The sequence below is a fragment of the Hevea brasiliensis genome, chromosome 3 (assembly GCF_030052815.1).
Source record: "Hevea brasiliensis isolate MT/VB/25A 57/8 chromosome 3, ASM3005281v1, whole genome shotgun sequence".
Classification (NCBI taxonomy): Eukaryota; Viridiplantae; Streptophyta; class Magnoliopsida; order Malpighiales; family Euphorbiaceae; genus Hevea; species Hevea brasiliensis.
The window spans coordinates 27475863-27497667 of record NC_079495.1 but is presented as its reverse complement, the minus strand read 5'-3'; the positions used below and the strand labels follow the sequence as shown (position 1 = coordinate 27497667).

Genomic DNA, 21805 nt, shown 5'->3' with positions numbered 1-21805 from the left:
ATCCTTCCGTCACCCCATCCAGAACCTTAGAATCAGTCGACAAATGAGTACAAGAAATCCAGTAAATATTTGGAAAAAAAATAAAGGGGTAAATCGAAGAGGACAGAATTTTTTATGGTGCTGGCACAGAAAAATTATAGTATACTCAGGGCGTGCTGAAAATAAGTGGAATTGGCATTTTCGTTGGTATCGTTCATCGGTGAAATTCACAAAACATCCTGTAACAAGGATTGGTGACAGGGTTTGCTTGGTGCTTGTATTCGAGGATACTACAAGTGCAACTCCCCAGATGGTTTCATCAAGGAAAACTAGACTTGCTTGGAGCTGGTTTCTTTTTATTTGATTTTTTTCTTTTTTTCTTTTTATTTTTTTGGATCAATCGAATAATGACAAATTGTTGATAAATAAATGTATTAGGGGAAAAAAAAAATGGAAATGAAGTTTGAATTCTTTTGGTCAATTGCCCAAAGAATTTAAAGTGTCAACTACTAGTACCAGCAAGCGTTAAAGATAGTTTAATGGATAATAAATGTCTTCCCAAGTATCAGCAGACATACAATTATATACAGAAGATTAGAATCCAATATGCAATCATCAGTAAACATAAGCAGAATTTCCATATTAAAACACAAACTATCAACAAGAACAGCTTTATCATCACACCAAAATGCAAAATTCTGTTTCACTTTCCACAACCAACCTTAGGATTCCATCCTAATCATGATGGGAAGAAAGAAGAGAGATCTGTGTCGTATCATTTCGATACTTTTCATCCTAAACAATCCTAATGTCAAGCTGTCATATGCTATAATTCTAACCAGGAAAATTTTACACACCAATCGATACCTTCCATAGAGTTCTACATCTGAAGTTTCTTCCCTTCTAAAATTCTATATACAAACCTCCTAACCAAGGGGCACAGTTGGACCTGCAGTGGCGAAGAGCAGAACTACTATAAATAAAATCAAGAGGAGGCAGTGTTAAATAAGCGTGTCATCACAGGGTTATATGGAACAGCTAAAAGATGCATTTAACAGGTAACACAACTTATATCAATACTCCTTTTAAAAAAATAATTATTGTGTTAATTACAATGTCCGTCCTTAAACTACAAAAGCCATCCCATCAGGTTTGGAGAATTATATAAGCCCCCACTGAAACGAATTTTGAACATAAATAAATTTATCTATATGTTTGTTAACAAGCTGGTTGCTCAAACTATAGAGGAATTAAACTCATGAGCCACACTATGAAATTGTGATAGAGAGTTATAGAGCATCGCCTACATCATGATACTTCTACCTCTCTCAATCAATTTGGCTTCATGCCTGGTCGTTCAACTATGGAAGCGATCTTTCTCATTAGAAGCTTGATAGAGAAATATAAAGATGTAAAGAAAGATCTACACATGGTTTTTTATTGATTTGGAGATAGCTTATGATAGTGTTCTGAGAGATGTCTTATTAGAACAAGAGAGAGTATCTATTAAGTACATACAAGTGTTGAAAAATATGTATGAAATACAAGTGTTGAAAAATATGTATGAAGGAGCAACTACTATTGTGAGCATAGTGGAAGGGGACACGAGATTTTCTGATCTCAATTGGATTACACCAAGAATCAATTATAAGCCCTTACCTTTTTACATTAATTTTAGATGAATTGACGAAACATATACAAGAGAGTATTTCCTTGATGCATGATGTTTGCAGATGATATAGTTCTGATAAATGAGACACGAGAATTAGTCAATACAAACCTAGAGCTTTGGAGAAGTACTCTAGAGTCAAATGGCTTCAAGTTAAGTAGAACGAAAACAGAATACATGCATTGCAAGTTTAGTGAAGGCCAAATTGGTGATAGGGAAGGAGTCAATTTGGACGGAGTGATACTGTCCCAAAGTAATCATTTTAAATATCTCGGCTCAGTACTTTAAGTGAATGAGGGATATGAGGAGGATGTTAGTCACAAGATTAAAGCCGGATGGTTGAAATGGAGACGTGTCACGGGAGTTTTATGTGATCGCAAGATTTACAATAAATTGAAAGGAAAATTTTACCGTACAGCCATACGACCTGCTATGTTATATAGTAGTGAGTGTTTGGCACTTAAGGAGTCGTATGCGTCTAAGTCCATAATAAGAGTATTAGAGAAAAGGTAGGAGTGGTGCCAATTGAGGATAAGTTGAGATGAGGGAGATTGAGGCGGTTTGGTCATGTCAAGCGTAAACATACGGAGGCTCCAGTTAGACAAGTAGAGCACATTAGGTTAAAGGATAGAAAGAAAAAAAGGGATAAGACCTAAATTGACTTGAATGAGAGTAGTATAACATGACCTAGAAGCATTACACATTTTTGAGGATTTAACCCAAAATCGTTTAGAGTTGAGAAAGCGAATCAATGTAGTCGACCCCAAATTTTTGGGATAAAGGCTTAGTTAAATTGAGTCGAGTTTGTTATCAAGCAGCTACTGTTAAATTAATCAAAAGAACAAACTGAAGTACAAAATTCATCCCAGTGGTTGTTTGTGCAAATGATTTCAACTAGCTTATGTATTTTGAAGACATCATACAAAACTCTATAACGTCTCCTTTTTAAGTATTTTCTTAACAATTAAGAAACAAGAATTTCATGGATTAAAATCTAAATTAATTATATCAACCCACCTTATATCTCTTCCCCAATTGATATCAGAATTATATGTTGAAAGCTTATTTCCTTGGCAAGTAGTTTGCAATGAATACTAGAAAGGAGAATAAGGTTTGCAATTGTATGTGAAAAGAGTCAAATAGTGAGGGTAGTGTGTAGTAGTTGAGTAGTTGTAAAGATGTTACAGCGGTTTAGGAGAAAGTCAAAGCAGTTACAGTAGTTAGGAGTGTATAAATAGAGTATATGTATTAGAAATAGAATAGGCTATTCCAAGAATCAATAAACAAGAACACTTTTCTCTCATCTTTGAATATTCTCCTCTTTTCATCAAATCTAATCTATTTCTTTTCTCATCTATTTCTCTCTCTCTCTCTCTCTATTCCTTTGTTTCACTAAGTGTGCAGGCTGTTATGCAACAATTTGGTATCAGAGCCTTGATCTGAGCTGGGTTTGCTTCCATTATTTTCTGTTGGAGTTACAACTCTAGGAAGATTCATGGGAGTCTTCCAAAATTCCAGAATTACAGGTTTTTCTCTGCTCTTCTGTCTTCCTCCTCCCTTCTTTCCCTCTATTCCTTTTCTTCTTCCTCTCTCCCTGAAATTTCTACCCTTTCTCACCTCATTTTCTTCTTTTTTCTTTCTTTCTTGAAATTCTTGAATCAAATTCTTTTTTCTTCTCACTTTTTGGCTCTTTCTTCTATTCCCTTCTTTAATTTCTTATTTCCAGCATTTCAAGGAACCTGTTTCTTGAAATTCTTGAAAATTTTCTTCCTCTCTCGTTCTTCTCTCTTGCAAGCTGCCTTATTCTCTTTTCCCCTATCAAATTCTTCTCAATTTCCCTATTTTCAATTTCTGCCCAGTTAGGGTTTCCAAATCAAGACCTTTTTATCAAATTCAAGAAACATATGAAATAACCAAAAAAAAAATATCTTTCTTTCCTCTCCATCTTTCTTCCTTCTCTACAAAATATTTTCTTTCTTTTTGTAATTTCTTCTTTAACTCCGCTTAAGTAGTTTGTGTTTAGCCAGTCTCAAGCCCGAATAGAGGAGGGTTGCGGTAGGTGACAACAAGCGTAAAAATTGTCACACTTTATGATATGTATTTAAATGATATAAACGTTAGAGCGTCCTCTACTTACAACGCGCTACATCAGAGCCCGAGTGTAGTGAGAAATATGCAAAGGTGTAGGGCGTTCACCGAAAGCGACGCGCCATGCTAACGCCTGGGGGTGCTGTTAATTGAGCAAGGGTTCCCACATCATGGACGGGTGTAGGTAAAGAAGCTAGTCCATATAACAGATAGCAGAATAGATAGTTAAATAGAACACAAGATAGGCATAGAGAACAATAAAAGATATCATAGAAGGAGATCAATTAGTAAGGAACATGATAGAAGGAGAATTAGGGTTGGTACTTGGAATGTTGGATCATTTATAGGAAAATTAATGGAGCTTGTAGATACCTTGAAAAGAAGGGTGAATATTGCTTGCATTCAGGAGACTAAATGGGTAGGAGAGAAAAGCAAGGAAGTAAGTAATTCAGGGTACAAACTGTGATTTACCGGAAAGGAGAGGAACAAGAACGGAGTAGGCATAATCATATACAAGACATTGAAAGATGCTGTAATAGCTGTGAAAAGAGTAGGAGATCGAATTATACTAGTAAAGCTAGTAATAGAAGGAGAAACAATAAATGTAATTAGTGCTTATGCCTCACAAATAAAACTAGATAGTGGGGATAAATAAAGATTTTGGGAAAATTTGGATGATCTAATGCAAAGCATACCGAATGAAGAGAATGTTTTTATCGGTGAAGATTTGAATGGACATGTAGGAAGTGATAGGCAAGGTTATGAGTATATTCATGAAGGTTTTGATTTAGACAGTCGAAATGAGGAGGGAAAATCTATCTTGGATTTTGCTATAACATACGACCTAATACTAGCAAATACCTACTTTATAAAAAGAGAGTCACATTTAGTGACTTTCCAAAGTGGAGAACGTAGAAGCCAAATTGACTTCCTCTTAACCAGAAAGGCAAATAGAGCTCTATGCAAAGATTGCAAGGTCATTCCGAGAGAGGCTTTAACAAGTAAACATCGGTTAGTGGTCTTGGATGTCAAGTTTAGAAACAATTCAAGTAAGGTTAGAAGAAATAGTGTAGCTCAAACAATGTGGTGAGAGTTCAAATGAGTAAAGCAAGTTCAGTTCAAAAATGAGTTTATCGAGTCCGAAGTATGGAAGTTGAATGTGAAGGCCAATGGTATGTGGATACAGATGGAATCAAAGATTAGAGAAGTAGCTAGAAAAGTATTTGGAGAGTCTAGAGGACATGGACCACCATCAAAAGAGAGATGGTGGTGGTGGAATGAAGAAGTACTAAAGGCAGTGAAGAGAGAGAAAATGGTATAACAAATTACCTAAGTGTAATAATAATGAGGCATATGAACAGTACAAGATAGCAAAAAAAGAGACGAAAAAGACAGTTAGTCAAGCAAGAGCGCAAGCCTTTCAAAAGTTATATGAGAAACTTGAAACTAAAGAAGGGGAGAAAGATATTTATAGATTAGCAAGGAGAAGAGGAAATGTCAAGATCTCAATCAAGTTAGATGCATTAAAGATAAAGAAGGAAAAGTGTTGGTGAAAGATAGGACATTAAAGAAAGATAGAAAAATTATTTTGATTATCTTTTTAATAATAGTCAAAATGATAATAGTGTGAATATAGACTATAGAACAATAGAAAAGAATGTGAATTATATTAGAAAGGATTAGATCTTTAAAAGTAAAGGAAACGCTTAAGAGAACGAAAGTGGGAAGCGCTTAAGAGAATGAAAGTGGGTAAAACCTGTGGACCCGATGAAATACCAATTGAAGTGTGGAAGTGTTTGGTTAATTAAAATTTTAAATAAGATTCTAAACTCAAAGAAAATGTCTGATTAATGGAGGAGTATTTTAATACCTATTTTTAAAAATAAGAGAGACATACAGAGTTGTTCAAACTATAGAGGAATAACTCATGAGCCATACTATAAAGCTGTGGGAGAGAGTTGTGGAACATCGACTACGCCATGACACTTCTCTCTCTCCCAATCAATTTGGCTTCATGTCCAGTTGTTCAACTATGGAAGCGATCTTTCTCATTAAAAGTTTGATGAAGAAATATAGAGATGTGAAGAAAGATCTACACATGATTTTTATAGATTTGAAGAAGGCTTATGATAGTGTTTCAAGAGACGTCTTATAGAGAGTGTTAGAACAAAAGAGAGTATCAATTAAGTACAAACAAGTATTGAAAGATATGTATATAGGAGCAACTACTATTGTGAGCACAATGGGAGGGGACACGATATTTTCCTATCTCAGTTGGATTACACCAAGGTTCAACTGTAAGCCCTTACCTTTTTACATTAGTTTTAAATGAATTGACGAAACATATACAAAAGAATATCCCTCAGTGCATGATGTTTGCAGATGATATAGTTCTGATAGATGAGACGTGAGAAGGAGTCAATAGAAAGCAAGAACTTTGGAGAAATACTCTAGAGTCAAGGGGCTTTAAATAGATCGAAGAGGATGTTAGTTTGGATGGAGTGATACTGTTCCAAAGTAATCACTTTAAATATCTCGGCGCAATCCTTTAAGTATATAAGGGATGTGAAAAGGATGTCAGTCATAGAATTAAAGTCGGATGGTTAAAATGGAGATATGCCACGGGAGTTTTATGTGATTGCAAGATTCCTAATAAGTTGAAAGGAAAATTTTACCATCAGCCATACGACCGGCCATATTATATGGTAGTGAGTGTTGATCACTGAAGAAGTCGTATGTATCTAAGATAAGAGTTGCGGAGATGAGAATGTTCAGATGGATGAGTGGCCATACTAAACTAGATAAAGTCCGTAATGAGAGTATTAGAGAAAAGATAGAAATAGTGCCAATAGAAGATAAATTGAGAGATGGGAGATTGAGGTAATTTGGTCATGTGAAACGTAAACATACAGAGGCTCCAGTTAGATAAGTAGAGCACATTAGGTTAGATGATAGAAAGAAAAGGAGTAAACCTAAACTGACCTGAAGGAGAGTAGTACAACATGACCTAGAAGCATTACATATTTCTAAGGATTTAACCCAAAATCGTTTAGAATGGAGAAAGAGAATCCATATAACCGACCCCAAAATTTTGAGATAAAGGCTTAGTTGAGTTGTAATTTCTTCTCTATTCTTCTTTTCACAATTTTTCTTCTTCCTTTCTCTGTGATTTTCTTCCAATTACAGGATAAATTCCTTATCCCTGCTCAGATCTGATTTTCTTTTACTTTTTTCCTCAAATTTTCTTTCTCAAATTTTCTTGGAAGGAAAATACAATCAGAGCATTAAACCAGGGAGTACCATCTTGGAAACAAAAGGTTTTTAAGAGAATGCTAGAAATTTTTGAAAGAAGAGTAACAGAACGCTTAGAGGAGTTGCTGCATCAAAAGTGGAAAAAAATTAGATAAGTTGTTAGAAAAGCAAATAGAAAGAAGGGATAAATTGTTTCAAGAGGCACAATCCAAAAGTCAATTTCAAGATTTGGAGCTGAGATCCCAAATTCCAGGGGGTTTTACAGAAAATGGAAAGAAAACAGAAAATATTGCAGCCTTTACTAATGAAGCATTGGAACTGTGCCTTGCACACGGAGGGAAAACATTACAACATCTGGAGTAGGATTTTCTTCCTCATGTCTAGTATAAGTGAGGTTTTTGGGAAGGAGAGTGATAAAGATATAGAAGACAACAATCATGGAATTGAAGTTTATCGGGGTGACCAGGAATTGGGAAAAACCAAGGAGAGTGCTGCTAAGAAGGAAATTGTCCTTCTTGATGATAAGATTCATGGTTATGGAGATGTGAAGAAGTCGATTCAAAAGGAGGAGCAAAAATTTCAAATTCTTGAAGATTTCATTGAGCAAGTTTTGAGAATGATGTTAATGGTGCAAATGATGAGAATACTCAGGGTTTTGAGAATGATAACATTACTGAAGCCTCCGGTAAAGTGCATATGAGGCAACTAGACTATTCAATGGGGCGAATAGAAGCTAAACATGAAGTGGAATTCCTTTGCTCAATGACACAAAGGATGATTTTGCCTCAGTTAGGAATGGAAGAAGTGTTAGAAGCTGCACAATCTAGAGTCCAAAAACCTAACATTTCTGGGAGCAATGGGAATGGATGGAGCTTACTAATTCAAGAGAACCATGATTGTGAGTTTTACTATTGTGAGTTCCTAATGTCCATAGAGGATAAATGGGAGATATCAAGAAGGCTGAAGAAGAAGAAATTAATTTTGAAGAACATTACATCTGTAATTCTTAAACAAGATGCATCTGAAAGATGGGGAAGACAAAGAAAGAAAGATTACAATGACAAGGAAACGGATTGACATTTTGGTTCTGATTTATTGTGCACAATCAATAATTTCAGTGTTGCACCCTCCGTTATTCATTCTTGAGGCCAAGAATGATTTCAAGGAGTAGGGAATGTAATGAATACTAGTAATTGTATGTGGAAGGAGTAAAATAGAGAGGGTGGTGCGTAGTAGTTGAGTGGTTGTAAAGATGTTACAGCTGTTTAGGAGAAAGTCAAAGCAATTACAGTAGTTAGGAGTGTATAAATAGAGTATATATGTATTAGAATAGGCTATTCCAAGAATCAATAAACAAGAATACTTTTTTCTCATCTTTGAATATTCTCTTCTCTTATCCAATCTATTTCTTTTCTCATCCAATCTATCTATTTTCTCATCTATTTCTCTCTCTCTTTCTCCCTATTCCTCTGTTTCACTAAGTGTGCAGGCTGTTATGTAACATAGTTTTCGTGCTGTCTTGTACTATTAGGCAAGTTTTTCCGAAGACTTATGATAAATTATCCTTAAAATGCCGCTACATATATGTTATACATTTATCTGGTAGCATACATGAATAAATTATTTTGGAAAAAGTATCACCCATTTGGTAACAGAATTTCAAAGATTCAAAAATAAATAGTTTTTTACAGTTACTTATTTTTAATGAAAGAAATACAATAATCATCAATTGCAGACTACATGACCATATTTTTAATATGTATGGACTCCCATACTGCCCTAAATATTTATAGACCTACATGATTATTAATAGTCCTATAATATAATTTTTTCCCCCATCAGTGAAGAAAAATGCTAAAGGGCAAAAGTTATAATTTATTTACAGATCAAACATCTTCTGAACTGTAGAAAAAAATAATAATAGAATAATCTATGGAGAAATAAATTCCATGAAAAAGCTAATTATGGAATAACTATTAATAAATGATGAATATCATGGCATCATTAGGGGGAAAAATCTATGAGAAATTCATCTCATTTGCAAATGATCCGACAGTAGAATTCATTTGCAATGAATCTTGTTGTTTAGCACTCCGTACATTGTGGAATTCAATCAAAATTTTACATGTGGACAAATATAGAATTTAATACAATATGGCCCTATTTTCTAAAATGAAAATAACCTGGGCGCATATTTCATTTATATAGAAAATCATGCTGAAACTTTGGAGCTTTTGAGCTAACATTGTGTTAAGAGAGGTGAGAGAGAGCTGATGAGATCCACTTAATTTTAAGTGCATTTAAATTAAAAATTTTTACAGCATAAGTAGTGAGGAATTCCTTGTTTAATGGAATTGAAATCCTATTGTTTCCAAATATGACAACTATTGAATAGGCAATAACAAATGAATAACTAAAATTTTGTAAAATTCATTTTTCCACATCTATCAATCAATGGCAGCAGTTAACATAAGAAAAATTTAGTATAACGAACTTACAACTGAAATTTTACGGTTATTCGCTTCCAAAGTCATCATAACTCACACCTTCTGATATAGTGTCCAACCTTTTATTATCTCCTATAGGGGCAGGGCAGGAAATTAGCTTCCCACGAAATTAGCTTTGTGATGAACCAAAAAATATCAAAAATGACAAAAAGATTAACCTTGATGTTCTCTCTCACGAGAATCCAAGAAATTATCATTGTCTGATGCAAGGAAGGGTGATCTTGGATAGTTCTCCAAAATATCTGAAAAATTTTAAACCAGTGGTTAAATATAAACATGAATATAATATTCATAAATTGGCTATAATATTCCCCAAATTTTCATTCACATGAGACCAAGTTCAAACTTGGCACCATCAACTTGCTCATAATTCAACCCGAATGCTGACTTGAAGGCATCATATAAACATGGGCTGACTTTTGAGTTCAAGTGGTCGGTTCCCAAAAAAAAAGGGAGAGAAGGGAACATAACCCCATTGCAAGTACACTAGTGAGCAGTGCTTGAACAAACACGCGCCCACAAACACACACATGCACACACAGAGGGAAACAAACCTGAACTCTGAGCAAAATGAGCTGTCAAATCAGAGAGACTGAAACTTTGAGGAATTTGATCCAGAAATCCATATGAAGAAGTGTCAGCATCCAAAAGTGGTTCATTCAGAGCTTGTGAATTAGATTCTGCACTACTGAAAGATGCAACAGATGCATCTGGAATTGAAGGACGTGCTTCCAGGACATTGCCATCAGCACTGAACATATAAGGGGAAGTGCCTGGATAACCAGATTCAGATTTGATCATTCCCCCATTTAGTCCTTGCATCAAACCCATGTTTGGGCCTTGTGTTGAAAGCATGTTTTGAGGGGCATCAATTCTAGTGGTATGAGCAGACATATCAACAGCAGTGCGCATACTTGAGTGCAGCGCTGATCCACCATTGGTAAATGCATTAGTCATACTGGAACCAAATGGATGATGCATGTTCTCCGGCTTCAATGCTGGTCCTGTATGCTCTGTGGCATAGCATGCTGAATTCTGGTGAACTGACCGGAAAGTACAATCAGTTGCCAAGACCATGGAGTAACAATAACATGTCCGGAATAATAAATTATGCCATATTGGGGGGCCATGCAATGGACAAATTAAACGCATTGGTTCAACAAATAGGAACTAAATGAAAAAATGATAGCAATTTAACCAAGACATTTAGGCGCTGTTCACTTGTAGAGAACTGAAGCAGTTTTCTAGAGAAGTTCCCTACGAAAATTGAAAAACAAATTTTCATGTTCATATGAGCCAACGTTTTAAATGGATAACGAGTATTCAAATTTTCCAAAATTTAACTAATATTTAGAGAACTACTTTTCCACTATTTTCCTTTGTAACAATTTTTTTTTTTATAACCAAAATTATACTATAAGTTTTTCATAACTAAAATTAAATAATTATTTAGATAAATATTTATGTACAATAATAAAAAATTAATGTTTGGGATTAAGGCTTAGGAGGTGTTTGGTATGAGGTTAATAACAATAATTATTACTTTTATAACTTTTAATCTCTCATTAATGTTGTTTGCATACTTAGAAAAAAAAATAAGGATAACTTTTCATCTCATTAATATTTATGCCCTCTTTAACCTTTGGAGGGACTAGTTTAATAATTAAACTCCTTATAGGTTAAATTTTACAAAGATAACATTTAACTCTCAATTTTTTAACCTTCTACCAAATACATTCCAGTTGTTAATGTTATTGTTGACAACGAAAAAAAAAATTAATCATAATATTCTAAGAAAAGAATAACACATTAAAAATTTGAAAAGTAACATAAGTTTCTACTATATTTCATAATGATTTATTTAAAAAAAAAAAAGGCTAACTTTTCATCTCATTAATATTTATGCCATCTTTAAACTTTGGAGGGACTAGATTAATAATTAAACTCTTTAAAGGTTAAATTTTACAAAGATAACATTTAACTCTTAATTTTTTAATCTTATACCAAATACATCGCTAGTTGTTAATGTTGTTGTTGTTGACAAAGAAAAAAAAAATTAATCATAATATTCTAAGAAAAGAATAACACATTAAAAATTTGAAAAGTAACATAAGTTTCTACTATATTTCATAATGATTTTTTTTTTAATTATTAAAAATATGAATTTTTAAAAAATTTTTGAATTATAAAAATGTTTATTATGGACAAGTGAAAGTGTTTTCCCTGGAAAACGAAAACCAGGGTTTTCTTAGAAAATGGAAAATGAAAAACAGATAACTGTTTTATACATGTAACAGGACCTTAGATGCCACAGATTTAGCAGACAATTAGTCATGTACCATATCTTATCAAACTTTTTTTGGGTATGGTTATCCCCACTACAAATTTCTTAAATGAACTGCATTCTACTTCTTTTGTGATAAAATTACAAATTACCCACAATTTCTTTTTAAAAGGAAACTCTTGATACAGTTAATTGATGTAGTGTGAGTAATTCAAAAACAAGTGATTATGCATACAAACTATAAAGCTGAAGCAAGAAATTAGTGACTGATTAAAAAAATTTCAAAACAAAAACGGAAACAATATTGGCTACTGTACTATATAAGTATACCTGTATAGGTATGCAACAAAAGTGAAGTCTACAATAGATTAAACAGAATTTTAATTTATTTTTAAAACGCAGACGATGTGAAACCATACCCTGAAGATTTTAGAGAGAGGAAGAAAAGCCTTACAAAACCTCCAAAATTTTCACCAAATTATTCTCCCATCTTTTACCACCCAAATCTTGAAGTGGGGAAATGGCCTTACCAATCATATCTGATGTGAACAGTTAAAATTCAAGATTGGGAGCTCTATGATTATTGATGTATGCGAGAAATTATAATAATAACTTCTAAAGATCCAAAATGAATGCATGGCTCTTAACACAAGACCCAAAGATAATATGGAACGGCAGAAAAGTAAAAGGAAGGGTAATGAAATAGACAAGCTTTATGATAATAAACTAGTAATCTTCCTTAGGAAAGAAAAAATCAGAATATAGAAAATAACAAGAGAGAAATGAAAATATCTTCCATCCAGTAAAATCATTGTAAAAGTAATTAACGTGGAAACTCAAACACAGTTACACACATCGTCAACACAGCATACAGGGGCATCAGAAACTTAGGTGGACCAGTTCTCCTTTAATCTCAACTTATAAACCTTTTGTTCCCTTTCCAACCAATAATTTTGGCATGAAGGGCAATGATCTCGAATGAAAACATTATTAATATTAAGGAAAGCAAATTAACAGCTGAACTCAGCTAAAGCAAAGCATTATCAAAGTACTTGGACAAATTTGACCTAAAAAATATGTCCTAGGGCATAAAAACTAGTCTTACTTGGTGGCATATGTGATCCATTAGAAGTAGGCATTGAAACAACTCCGGTTGGATTTATCTGACGCATCAATCGCACCTGTTGCTCAAGCAGCTTGTTAAATTCTATTATTTGGTGCTTCACTGTCAGTCTCAAATAATATGCCTTGAAAAATTCCCGATTTTCTTCTTCAAGCTTTTGCCAAACTATAAAAAAAAAAAAAAGGGTTGCAATTTGTGAATGAACAAGAACACACAAATTGAAGTTGCAGCTTCTAACCTAGAGACTCATGATATCAATACAGAGAATGAAAGAGAGGAGAAGAAAAGAAACATCAATTTGGAGGAAGGATTTTGTGGCTTTACAGGTTTAGCTTTTGCGAACAGCAAATATTAGACATGCAATTGAGACTATAAGGCAAGTTTAATCAAAATTTCTACATCTAAATTTGTCAAACAAGAACACAAATTGAAATTGCCCCCTTCACTAATAATGATTTCAATAGAGGGAGCAAGAGAGAGATTTGGGGGGTTTTTTTTGTTTTTGGTGGGGGGAGAGACTTCATGGCTTTACAATTATAAATTTTGTGGATAGCAAGGATTAGAGTGACTACTTATAGTAATCTTCAAACATATGGTTACAATGTAATTCTCATCTAAAAATACTTGAATTCATAATATTATGAGATTATAATTCCAAGTTCAGATTTTTTTTATTTTTTACTTTTTACACTATTGAGCTAATAAGGAATTTACTACAACTTGAAACATAAATAGACTGAATCTATGAACTCTTGGACCAGTAACTAATTTAATTCAATAAACGGCATATAAGACTATTAAAGGACTAGAAAGCACAGTTGTCAAATTGAGATTCAAATCTAGAATTGAAATCCTAATTATTGAATTGAGAATCAAGAATCAGCTCACATCATAATATTCGGTATGTTATGTATATTGGACAATGATACATTTATCAAATGTTGAATTGAATGGTTATGTGGCCATTTGGAAAGGCAATTGCTCTAAAGGCTGATGACGTGTAACCTAATGCTAGCTCTATTCAGTATAACCATGAGATTCCTGAGGGAAACTGAAAAGTCCCAGCTACAAACAAACGCAGAAAGCCGTGAATAACAGAGGAGTCAGGGGAGAGAGGGAGAGAAAAGAAACAATCAGGAACTTAGAAAGGAGAGAGCAATTAAAGAAAAGTGGAAATGATAAGAAAAGAAAATGTGCATCCAGTTTATTTTGAGTTAAGAATTTTAAAATTTGAGTTGCTAATCATATAATTTACATATGTTCAATTTTGATTCGCATGCTTATTTTGCTTGTGCCTGAAATGAATTGAATTATATCACTTTGATAACTATAATGTACATCGACTGCATAGCAAGGCAGGTAAAAGTACAATTTAAAACTTGTGCATTAAATTTTTTAAGATAAACAAGGAATTTCCATTAGAGCATAGGTTAAAAAAATGGTTACCAAGTTCAGTGAAACCTGGCTCTATCTTTGCCTGAGCTAATAACGTTTCGACAACTTCCCTCTGGTTCATGTACAATTGAAGACACCGTTCTATCAGATTTTGCACCTGGAACCAGGGATCAATAAGCCACACAAGAATACCAAGAATAGCGTAGTGCACCAAAGTTTATAATAATATACCCTTACAAAAACAAAATCCAATCCACTCTCTCCCTCCTTTAAAGAAGAAGAGTGGGTGAGAGACAACTTTTAGCTAATAGGATTGTGAGTGAAGATATTCCAAGGAACTAGAGATTGTGTCATTAGAACAGGAAGACTGTGCCTCATATTGTTTTCTACCTACCTCCTCCAATCATTCATAGCCATTTTGTGCTGCAGAAGTTAATCTTAATTCTTAAGTGACTTACATTGCAAGTATTAAATTAATTGTCAATATCAAATCCAATCTAATCTAAAGCAAAGAAAGTATTCATATTTTTTGCCACCTCATTAAATGATTCAAATTGATTGATGTACAAAAGAATCTCAATTGAAGAAATAGTAGGGCAATATTTAATTGATTATTATAGTTTTTTTCCCTTTTTTTCCCAAAATACCTCTGTCTCTACACTTTTACACAATTAAGGGATCTGTTGGATTCTTCATTGATGGTTTTAATGATTTCTAATTCGAAGGTTTATTCCAAACTGAATGTTATTCGATAAATTATAGAGTGCTATTGGTGATAAGTATAGTCAAAATTCCTAAATGCACTAATCAAATATTAGTTGTGGTAAGCTCCAAAACTATGATATATATCCAGATCTAACCAAAAAAGGGAAAACTGGCCCAATTAATTCTACTTTAGTGACAATTCTAGCCCAATTGAATAAAAATATTAAAAAGAAAACAAAATACAAGTAATTTTTTGCTGGGCAAGGGCTCAAGGAAGAGTAAATCCCAAGCCCAACCCACTTTACGAGAACGCCTTGGTCAAGGCAAATTGAGCCAAAGGATAAAAATCAAAATCCCACACCTACATGCAACATTTTCCAGCGGCAGGTTATGCAGGTCATCAGGTGCTATATATATAAAAGTCAAGCACTTGACAACAACAATTCTAGGTGCTCAATTATAAAAGCAGGTACATCCATTAATCAAGGAACACTAGACCAAAAACAATGACCTTGTTTTTGAAGAATCCAGGCATAGTGGACTTATTCAAACACATATTAATGGAGTGCTTTTTCTTTTACAATTTGAAGTCAGGTGAACATGGTAATATTAAGTATAAGCTAATTAACTATGAGTGTAGCCGGAAAAGAAAAATGACTTTCTAGTTATTTAAGAAAGACCATAAAAATAACAATCAATTTCAGAATTTCATTGAAAAGGACCCTGCTAAAGAATCAAATCCCACTCAGGTACAAAAAGACACTTCACTCTAGCCATGTAAAAGGACATAAGAACCACCTTCCTCTCCCCCTCACCCCCCAAAAAAAAAAATGTTAAAGGATGGTGAGATTGTTTAGGTCAATATTTTCAAATATTCTTGCACTTCTTAATTCCAAAGTCAACTAAACCATTGTCATGCAGCAACATGCTCTATTTTGTTCAAAGCACCAGGAGAATTATATTGGTAATGATAAGGTGCTTAAGAAGGCCATTATTACCTCTGGCATCCATACAATTTGTATCAATAATGTCAGAATTGTTGAGCTATTAAAAATGACCAAAAAAAAAAGGTGCAGGTTGACCCATCTTAATCACTCTTTTCCATTTTCTTGCCCATATTTTTACTTTACAATGCAATCTTTTTACACAGAATGTTTGCATAGCAGTAGCAAAGCAATGACACAATTAATGAGCACACAAGTAATGACAGTCCATCAACTATAAAAATTTCAAAGTTCAACAGCTAACCACTTGTATATCTTTGGTTGAGACCCTTCTTGCTGGTCCACTCGACATATCTTGAGATTCTACAGAAATGAAAGCTATTTAAGAAAGCAACTGCAATTCACTTGTAACAGTCTACAGTTGATCCAGAAAACTTCACACAATGCCCTTCAGCATTAAAAATATCATATGCAAGAGAAATCTAAACTGAAGCAAGAACAAATGAGAAAAACCCTTAATTAGCATTCATTTAAATAAATGGAAATGAAAGAAAAAGAATTCTAAAAAATAAAGCTTCCATCAAAATTATCTGAATCAATAATACAAAATATATAGATTTAATCATATAATATGGCATCCAAGAGTGCTTAAGCAAGTAGCTGATCATAAGGCCATAACTAAGATTAATATAGGAGATAAGGAAGTAACTCTCCACCACAACAAAACCAAAAACAAGAAGGTGGGAGGGGAAAAAATAAATAGGAAAATGTTAACACATTAAATCACAATACTGAAAAAATCTAATCCAGATAAAAAATTCCTCCAAATCTATACCCCCTCGAAAAGCCACACAAAATCCACTATTGGAACCAGCATACCAGTTTCCATTCCATGTAAATAGCAAATTGTTCCTCATTTATTCACCCCTACACTCCACATCATTCCAAGACATAAGACTTCATACATCTAAATTAGGGGTGTAAACAAGTCGAGTTTAGCTTGTTTGAACTCATTTTAAACTCATTTATAATATAAACTAGTTCCATCAAATCTTATAAACATTCAATTTCTTGGATGCTTCTTCCCTTCATGTTGTGTGAAGTTCCATCCAGAGAGAGCAAGGAAAAGTACATAAAACCAAAATTTGAAGAAATAAACATGATTCAACACTATGCAGACGTGCAATTTCACTCAATATCATCTAAACAAACAGATAAATAAGCCAAGAAAAGAAATGATCATGTAATTCCAAACGCCAAGCAATTTAACCAAGTGAAACAAGCAAATAGAAAAATTTACATCCATAATTCATTATAAGTGGGTTATCAAATAGGAGCAAAAGACAAAAAGGTTTAACAATCACGAAGATGAACATTTGCTACAATTTAAAAACAAATTAATCTAAAAGATAAATAAAGAAACAAATAAAAAATCAAATGCAAGAGATTAACAAAGTCAATCACACAGCTATAAATTAAAAATAGAGAAAAAGCCTCTATACCGATGAAAATAGAAATTAAAAAAAAAAAGATTTTGAGTTCCAGATTACCTTGGATCTTTAGACCTTGAAATTTGATTCCTCATGACTTCCACTACTGAATTAGAGGAAAAAAGAACCAACCCAGAAATCAAGAATCCCAGTATCAACGTTCCCAAAGTTCAGAGTGAATTTTTAGACAAATCAAGAATAGTCGAACTATCCACGATTGATAAAAGATATATCAACAGAATACCCATGAAATACGCAAAATCAAAATTAAAAAAAGAAAAAAAACGAAAGCTCACCTAAATTTCCAAAAGCTTCGAAGGGTATGGATTCATAGGTTCATCGGTTTGGCTTATCTAGGGTTAGGAAGGGAAAACGTTCGTCACGAAAGGGGGAAGGACTAGGGATTGTAAGGAAAGAGGAGCATTTATAGCGTTGTTTGGACGGCCAAGGTCGCACGGAATGGATGATTTTAGATAAATGGCCGAGATCCGTTCGAGTTGAAATTTAAAAAATCAAAATATTTAAAATTATTTTTATTAGATAAAACCGAACTTTAACTTATCGCTATAAATTTTTTTAATAAAAATATATAAAATATGTATATCTTATAAAATTTAAGAATATAAATAATATTATTTATTTTCAAAAAATTTCAACTTAATTAAAATAACAAAAACTATAATATATATTTAATAATAAATTTATCTAATTTTTTTCCTAAAAAAGTCAAATATCTAACCGTTTAAATTTCATCATTGAAGAAAAACATTCTTAATAATGGATTGTAATTTTTTTTTTTTAATTCTACCAGAAGATTAAACTTAAAATTGTACAGTTTTGAGATAATAAAATTCAATCTAAATAATTTTTTTTAGAAGAACAATTAAATGGGCGAAAGATTATATTTATTTTAAATAATAATAATAATTATGATAATGTTGGCAATCACAATTATAACATATTTTAAAATAATTACCAGAAAAGCATATATTAGTCTTTTATATAATTACAATTATAATAATTGATGACAACTAATATTAGGATAAAAAAATATTTTTTTATTAACTATATCATAAATTAATTATAATTAAAGAAAAAATAAATTATTAATATAATAACATTTAAAAAAGGTCGATTTTTATTACTTAATGAGCTAATTTTTTTAGAGGCGCTAAGTGGCAATTTCATGAAATAAAGTTTTTCTTAAAAGGCCTCACGTGGCGACTTCAAGGAAAAAAAAATATGATAATTAATAATTAGCAAGTCAAATTTATTAAATTATGTTTTATTTTAAGTAATAATAATAATAATTGCAATCAAAATTATAAAAAAATTATTTTTTCATTAATTAATTATATAGATTATAATATATATTAATCTTAAATATAATTTAAATGATTAAAGAAAAATAAAATATTAAAAAAATAACATTAAAATTTTTATTTTAAATAATAATAATAATTATGATAATATTGACAATTAGTATTATAATAAAAATAGGGATAAATTACTATTTAATTTTTTATTTTAACAAAACTAATTATTTAGTCCTTGTATTTGAAAAAATATTTATCCTTAAATTAAAAAAAATGTCATACTTCAAATTTTAAATAATTATTTAATGTGTAAATTATAATATTTTATTTTATTAAATATTATGAAAATTAAATTGAAATTTTTTGGATTTTTAAAATCGGGTTTGATTTTCTTAAGACAATAAATTTTATCAATTTTTTAAAATTAATTAAAAGATCACGTGGTAAATTTAAAAATATATTTGGACTCCACTAATTTTTTGAATTTTTTTGTAATTTTTTTGAATTTTTTTGGCCTCATTTTGGGTCTTAGGATAAAGTAAAAATTTAATTTCGAGTACCCTGAATCGAACTGGCCGAATCAAATCGAACTGGATCAGACTGATTGAATCAGATAGGTCTTTTCCTTTTCTCCCCTCCCTCTCTTGTGCGATCTGCCTTTCCCTTTCTTTCTTCTTTTTTTATTTTTTCTCACTCCTTTCCCCTCCCCAATGTCGGTCGACCACCCCCAGCCCTTCCCCACACGCCAGCGCCCATCTAGGTCACTTCCCTACTATTGGCTGCCGTCTAGATCGCTGGAAAATGAGTAAAAAAAAAAAAAAACCTCTCTCTCTCGCCACATGACTTTTCAACTTTCAGAGCCGATTCTAGCCGATCCAGTTACCAATCGGACCGGGTCTAGTACTAAATGTGCTCTACTCTTCGAGAGCTTTCTAAAGACACCTAAAATACCAATTTTCGTAGAGCAGTTTGTCCAAATTAAGCCCAGAAAATTTTAGTCTATTTTGACTTTTAGGCTAGATTTATCTCAAATCGAAAAACCCATGAGAATTCCAAAACCACCGGCATGCTCTACTCGGTGAGAGCTTCACAATGACGTAAATTTCAAATTTTTTTGACACCAAAAATTCTGGTAAATTTCATGAACTTTGCAATGTTTTTTCAAGTCTTTATTGAGCTTGTTTTATTAAATAAAAATTATATTTTAACTCTTGGTATTATGGGTTTCGTGTAGGTACTCTTGTTTTGCAGAAATTTCACTGGCACCCGGATCTGCATTTTCGGATTGGACAGGCGAGCTATAGGAGCCATTTCAGAAGCAAGTCAATATTACAATCTTCGTCACCATTTTCAAATGCCCCGGACGCATTCCAGCATCAAAATTGGTGTACGTAAACTCGAACTTCAAATTGCCTTATTTGCCTAGTGCTGGATTTAGAACAAAAATCCATAAAATATTCGTGGGTAATTAGAAAATTATAATTCCTTTTGTATTAACCTAATAGCATCATTAAGAATCGTGGGTTATAATTATAGAATTTTTAAAGTTAGCTTAGTTAGATTTTGCAAAATGTTTATTTTAAGCTTTATAACTGAATTGTGCAATTACTTGAGATTCGTAAGGTTTGGAGGGCCTAGAAGGGGTTGTGTGACATTGTTGAGATGTGGGCTTGAGGCCTTTGGTTATAGGAGTGTTGTTTGAGCTATTTTGCAGGTTAGATAGGTCCTATATATAGGGAAAACTTGTAACATCCCTCACCCGTCTACAGTATAGCCGAGCAAGGCGTGCTACACGGCGTGCTGGAGCACCTAATCTTATCTGATTTCATTATAGTTCTTGATTTATTTATTCAAAAACTTTATTTAAGATTTAGGCTATTTTTACTTTTATCAAAATCTAACTAATTTGGAAATTTCAAAAAATTTAACGATAATCCGACAGAGTGCCGGCTGTAATTTGGACTAACAGTTCTTTTGAACCTGCCAAAAACAATTTCAAAATATGCTCAAATCCATAACTGAGATTATCTTAAAGCATTCTCATCAGTTTTTCAAACTTAGATTCAGTCTCAAAATTTCTCAAACTCAATCTCATTTAGAATCATTATGATTAGATAATCAATTCAAATATCAGAATTCTTATATTTCATTAACTTATACAAATTTGCCAATTAAGTACATAAATTTATCAAGTACAGGATAAACAAATGAAATTACAGTTACTAATTCACATTACAATATAAGTAGTAATTATAATGTACAGATTAGAAAATATGATTAAAATGAGCCCTATCTACATGCATTGCTGAGGAGGTGACAACCTTGTACTCTTCTAACACTTCTGCAGATCTGTACTCCAAAAATCTCAGTTGACAGTCTACTGGTTTTACCTTCAGTACTTGCGCGAGGAAGCAATTCCATTACGCTAAGCATTTCTGCTTAGTGGTGCAATAGTATAACAAGAAATAATATATACAAATAAAGAAAGAAATAAATCATAATTCGGATATCCAGGAATTAATTATTCTAACTGTATTGTATTTTAAGTCTCTACGGTTCTGCAAATTGTATCTTTGTTATATTTCTATTGCTAATCTCTTTTACTCATTTCATTCAATGCTTAATTTAATTGTACTGAAATTTCTGTATACTTAACTTAACTTAACTGCATCAATTGAATAATATTTTAATTGACTGCCCGTGTAGCCTATACACTGACCAGACTGGATAAACGGATATACTAGCACTGGGTACTTAGTACCTTGGGCCGTCACACCTTCGGTCACAAAATGTCTCTCGATGTGTAAACAGTGTGGCTAAAAAGCCATATAATCAATCAGGCATTAAGCCGAGTATAATAACACAATCTGTATAGCCATAGGCTGTTAAAATCATAGTATGACATAATAAGCCATAAAACACAATATGACGTAAAGCCATTTACAGAACAGCTGTTAGAATTCTATTGGCATGCCAACCTATCTAAACTAGTCAACTAGGCAAACTAGGGCATATTATAAGATTAAATATTTATTTCTTTATTTTTAGGGTTT

General features: G+C 32.6%; 1 protein-coding gene across 9 annotated transcripts; it reads right to left on the bottom strand.

Moving 5' to 3' along the window:
- Positions 1–598: 598 nt before the first annotated feature.
- On the bottom strand, positions 599–17889 carry LOC110659377 (uncharacterized). Of its 9 annotated transcripts, none has more exons than XM_021817302.2 (9): positions 17733–17845; positions 17497–17542; positions 16251–16433; positions 14349–14454; positions 12885–13067; positions 10050–10538; positions 9654–9737; positions 9487–9567; positions 599–928 (listed from the first exon to the last, which is right to left on the bottom strand). In XM_021817302.2, the coding sequence occupies exons 3-8, from the start codon at positions 16296–16298 to the stop codon at positions 9503–9505; spliced, it is 975 nt and encodes a 324-aa protein (XP_021672994.1). In that variant the 5' UTR covers positions 16299–16433; positions 17497–17542; positions 17733–17845; the 3' UTR covers positions 599–928; positions 9487–9502. The 9 variants fall into 9 exon arrangements, with proteins under 9 accessions (XP_021672994.1, XP_021673008.1, XP_021673006.1 ...); XM_021817316.2 differs by having other exon boundaries at positions 16251–16309; positions 17733–17841; XM_021817314.2 differs by having other exon boundaries at positions 16251–16428; positions 17733–17840.
- Between the last annotated feature and the right edge of the window lie 3916 nt (positions 17890–21805).

Excerpts from the sequence above, each read along its gene's own strand:
- LOC110659377 (XM_021817322.2), bottom strand. The coding sequence starts at position 16,298 with ATGTCGAGTGGACCAGCAAGAAGGGTCTCAACCAAAGATATACAAGTG. Across the intron at positions 13,068-14,348 it reads GCCAGGTTTCACTGAACTTG|TTTGGCAAAAGCTTGAAGAA; the intron begins GTAACCATTTTT and ends TTTTTTTTATAG. Across the intron at positions 10,539-12,884 it reads TGGATCACATATGCCACCAA|TTCACCAGAATTCAGCATGC; the intron begins GTAAGACTAGTT and ends CTTTCCGGTCAG.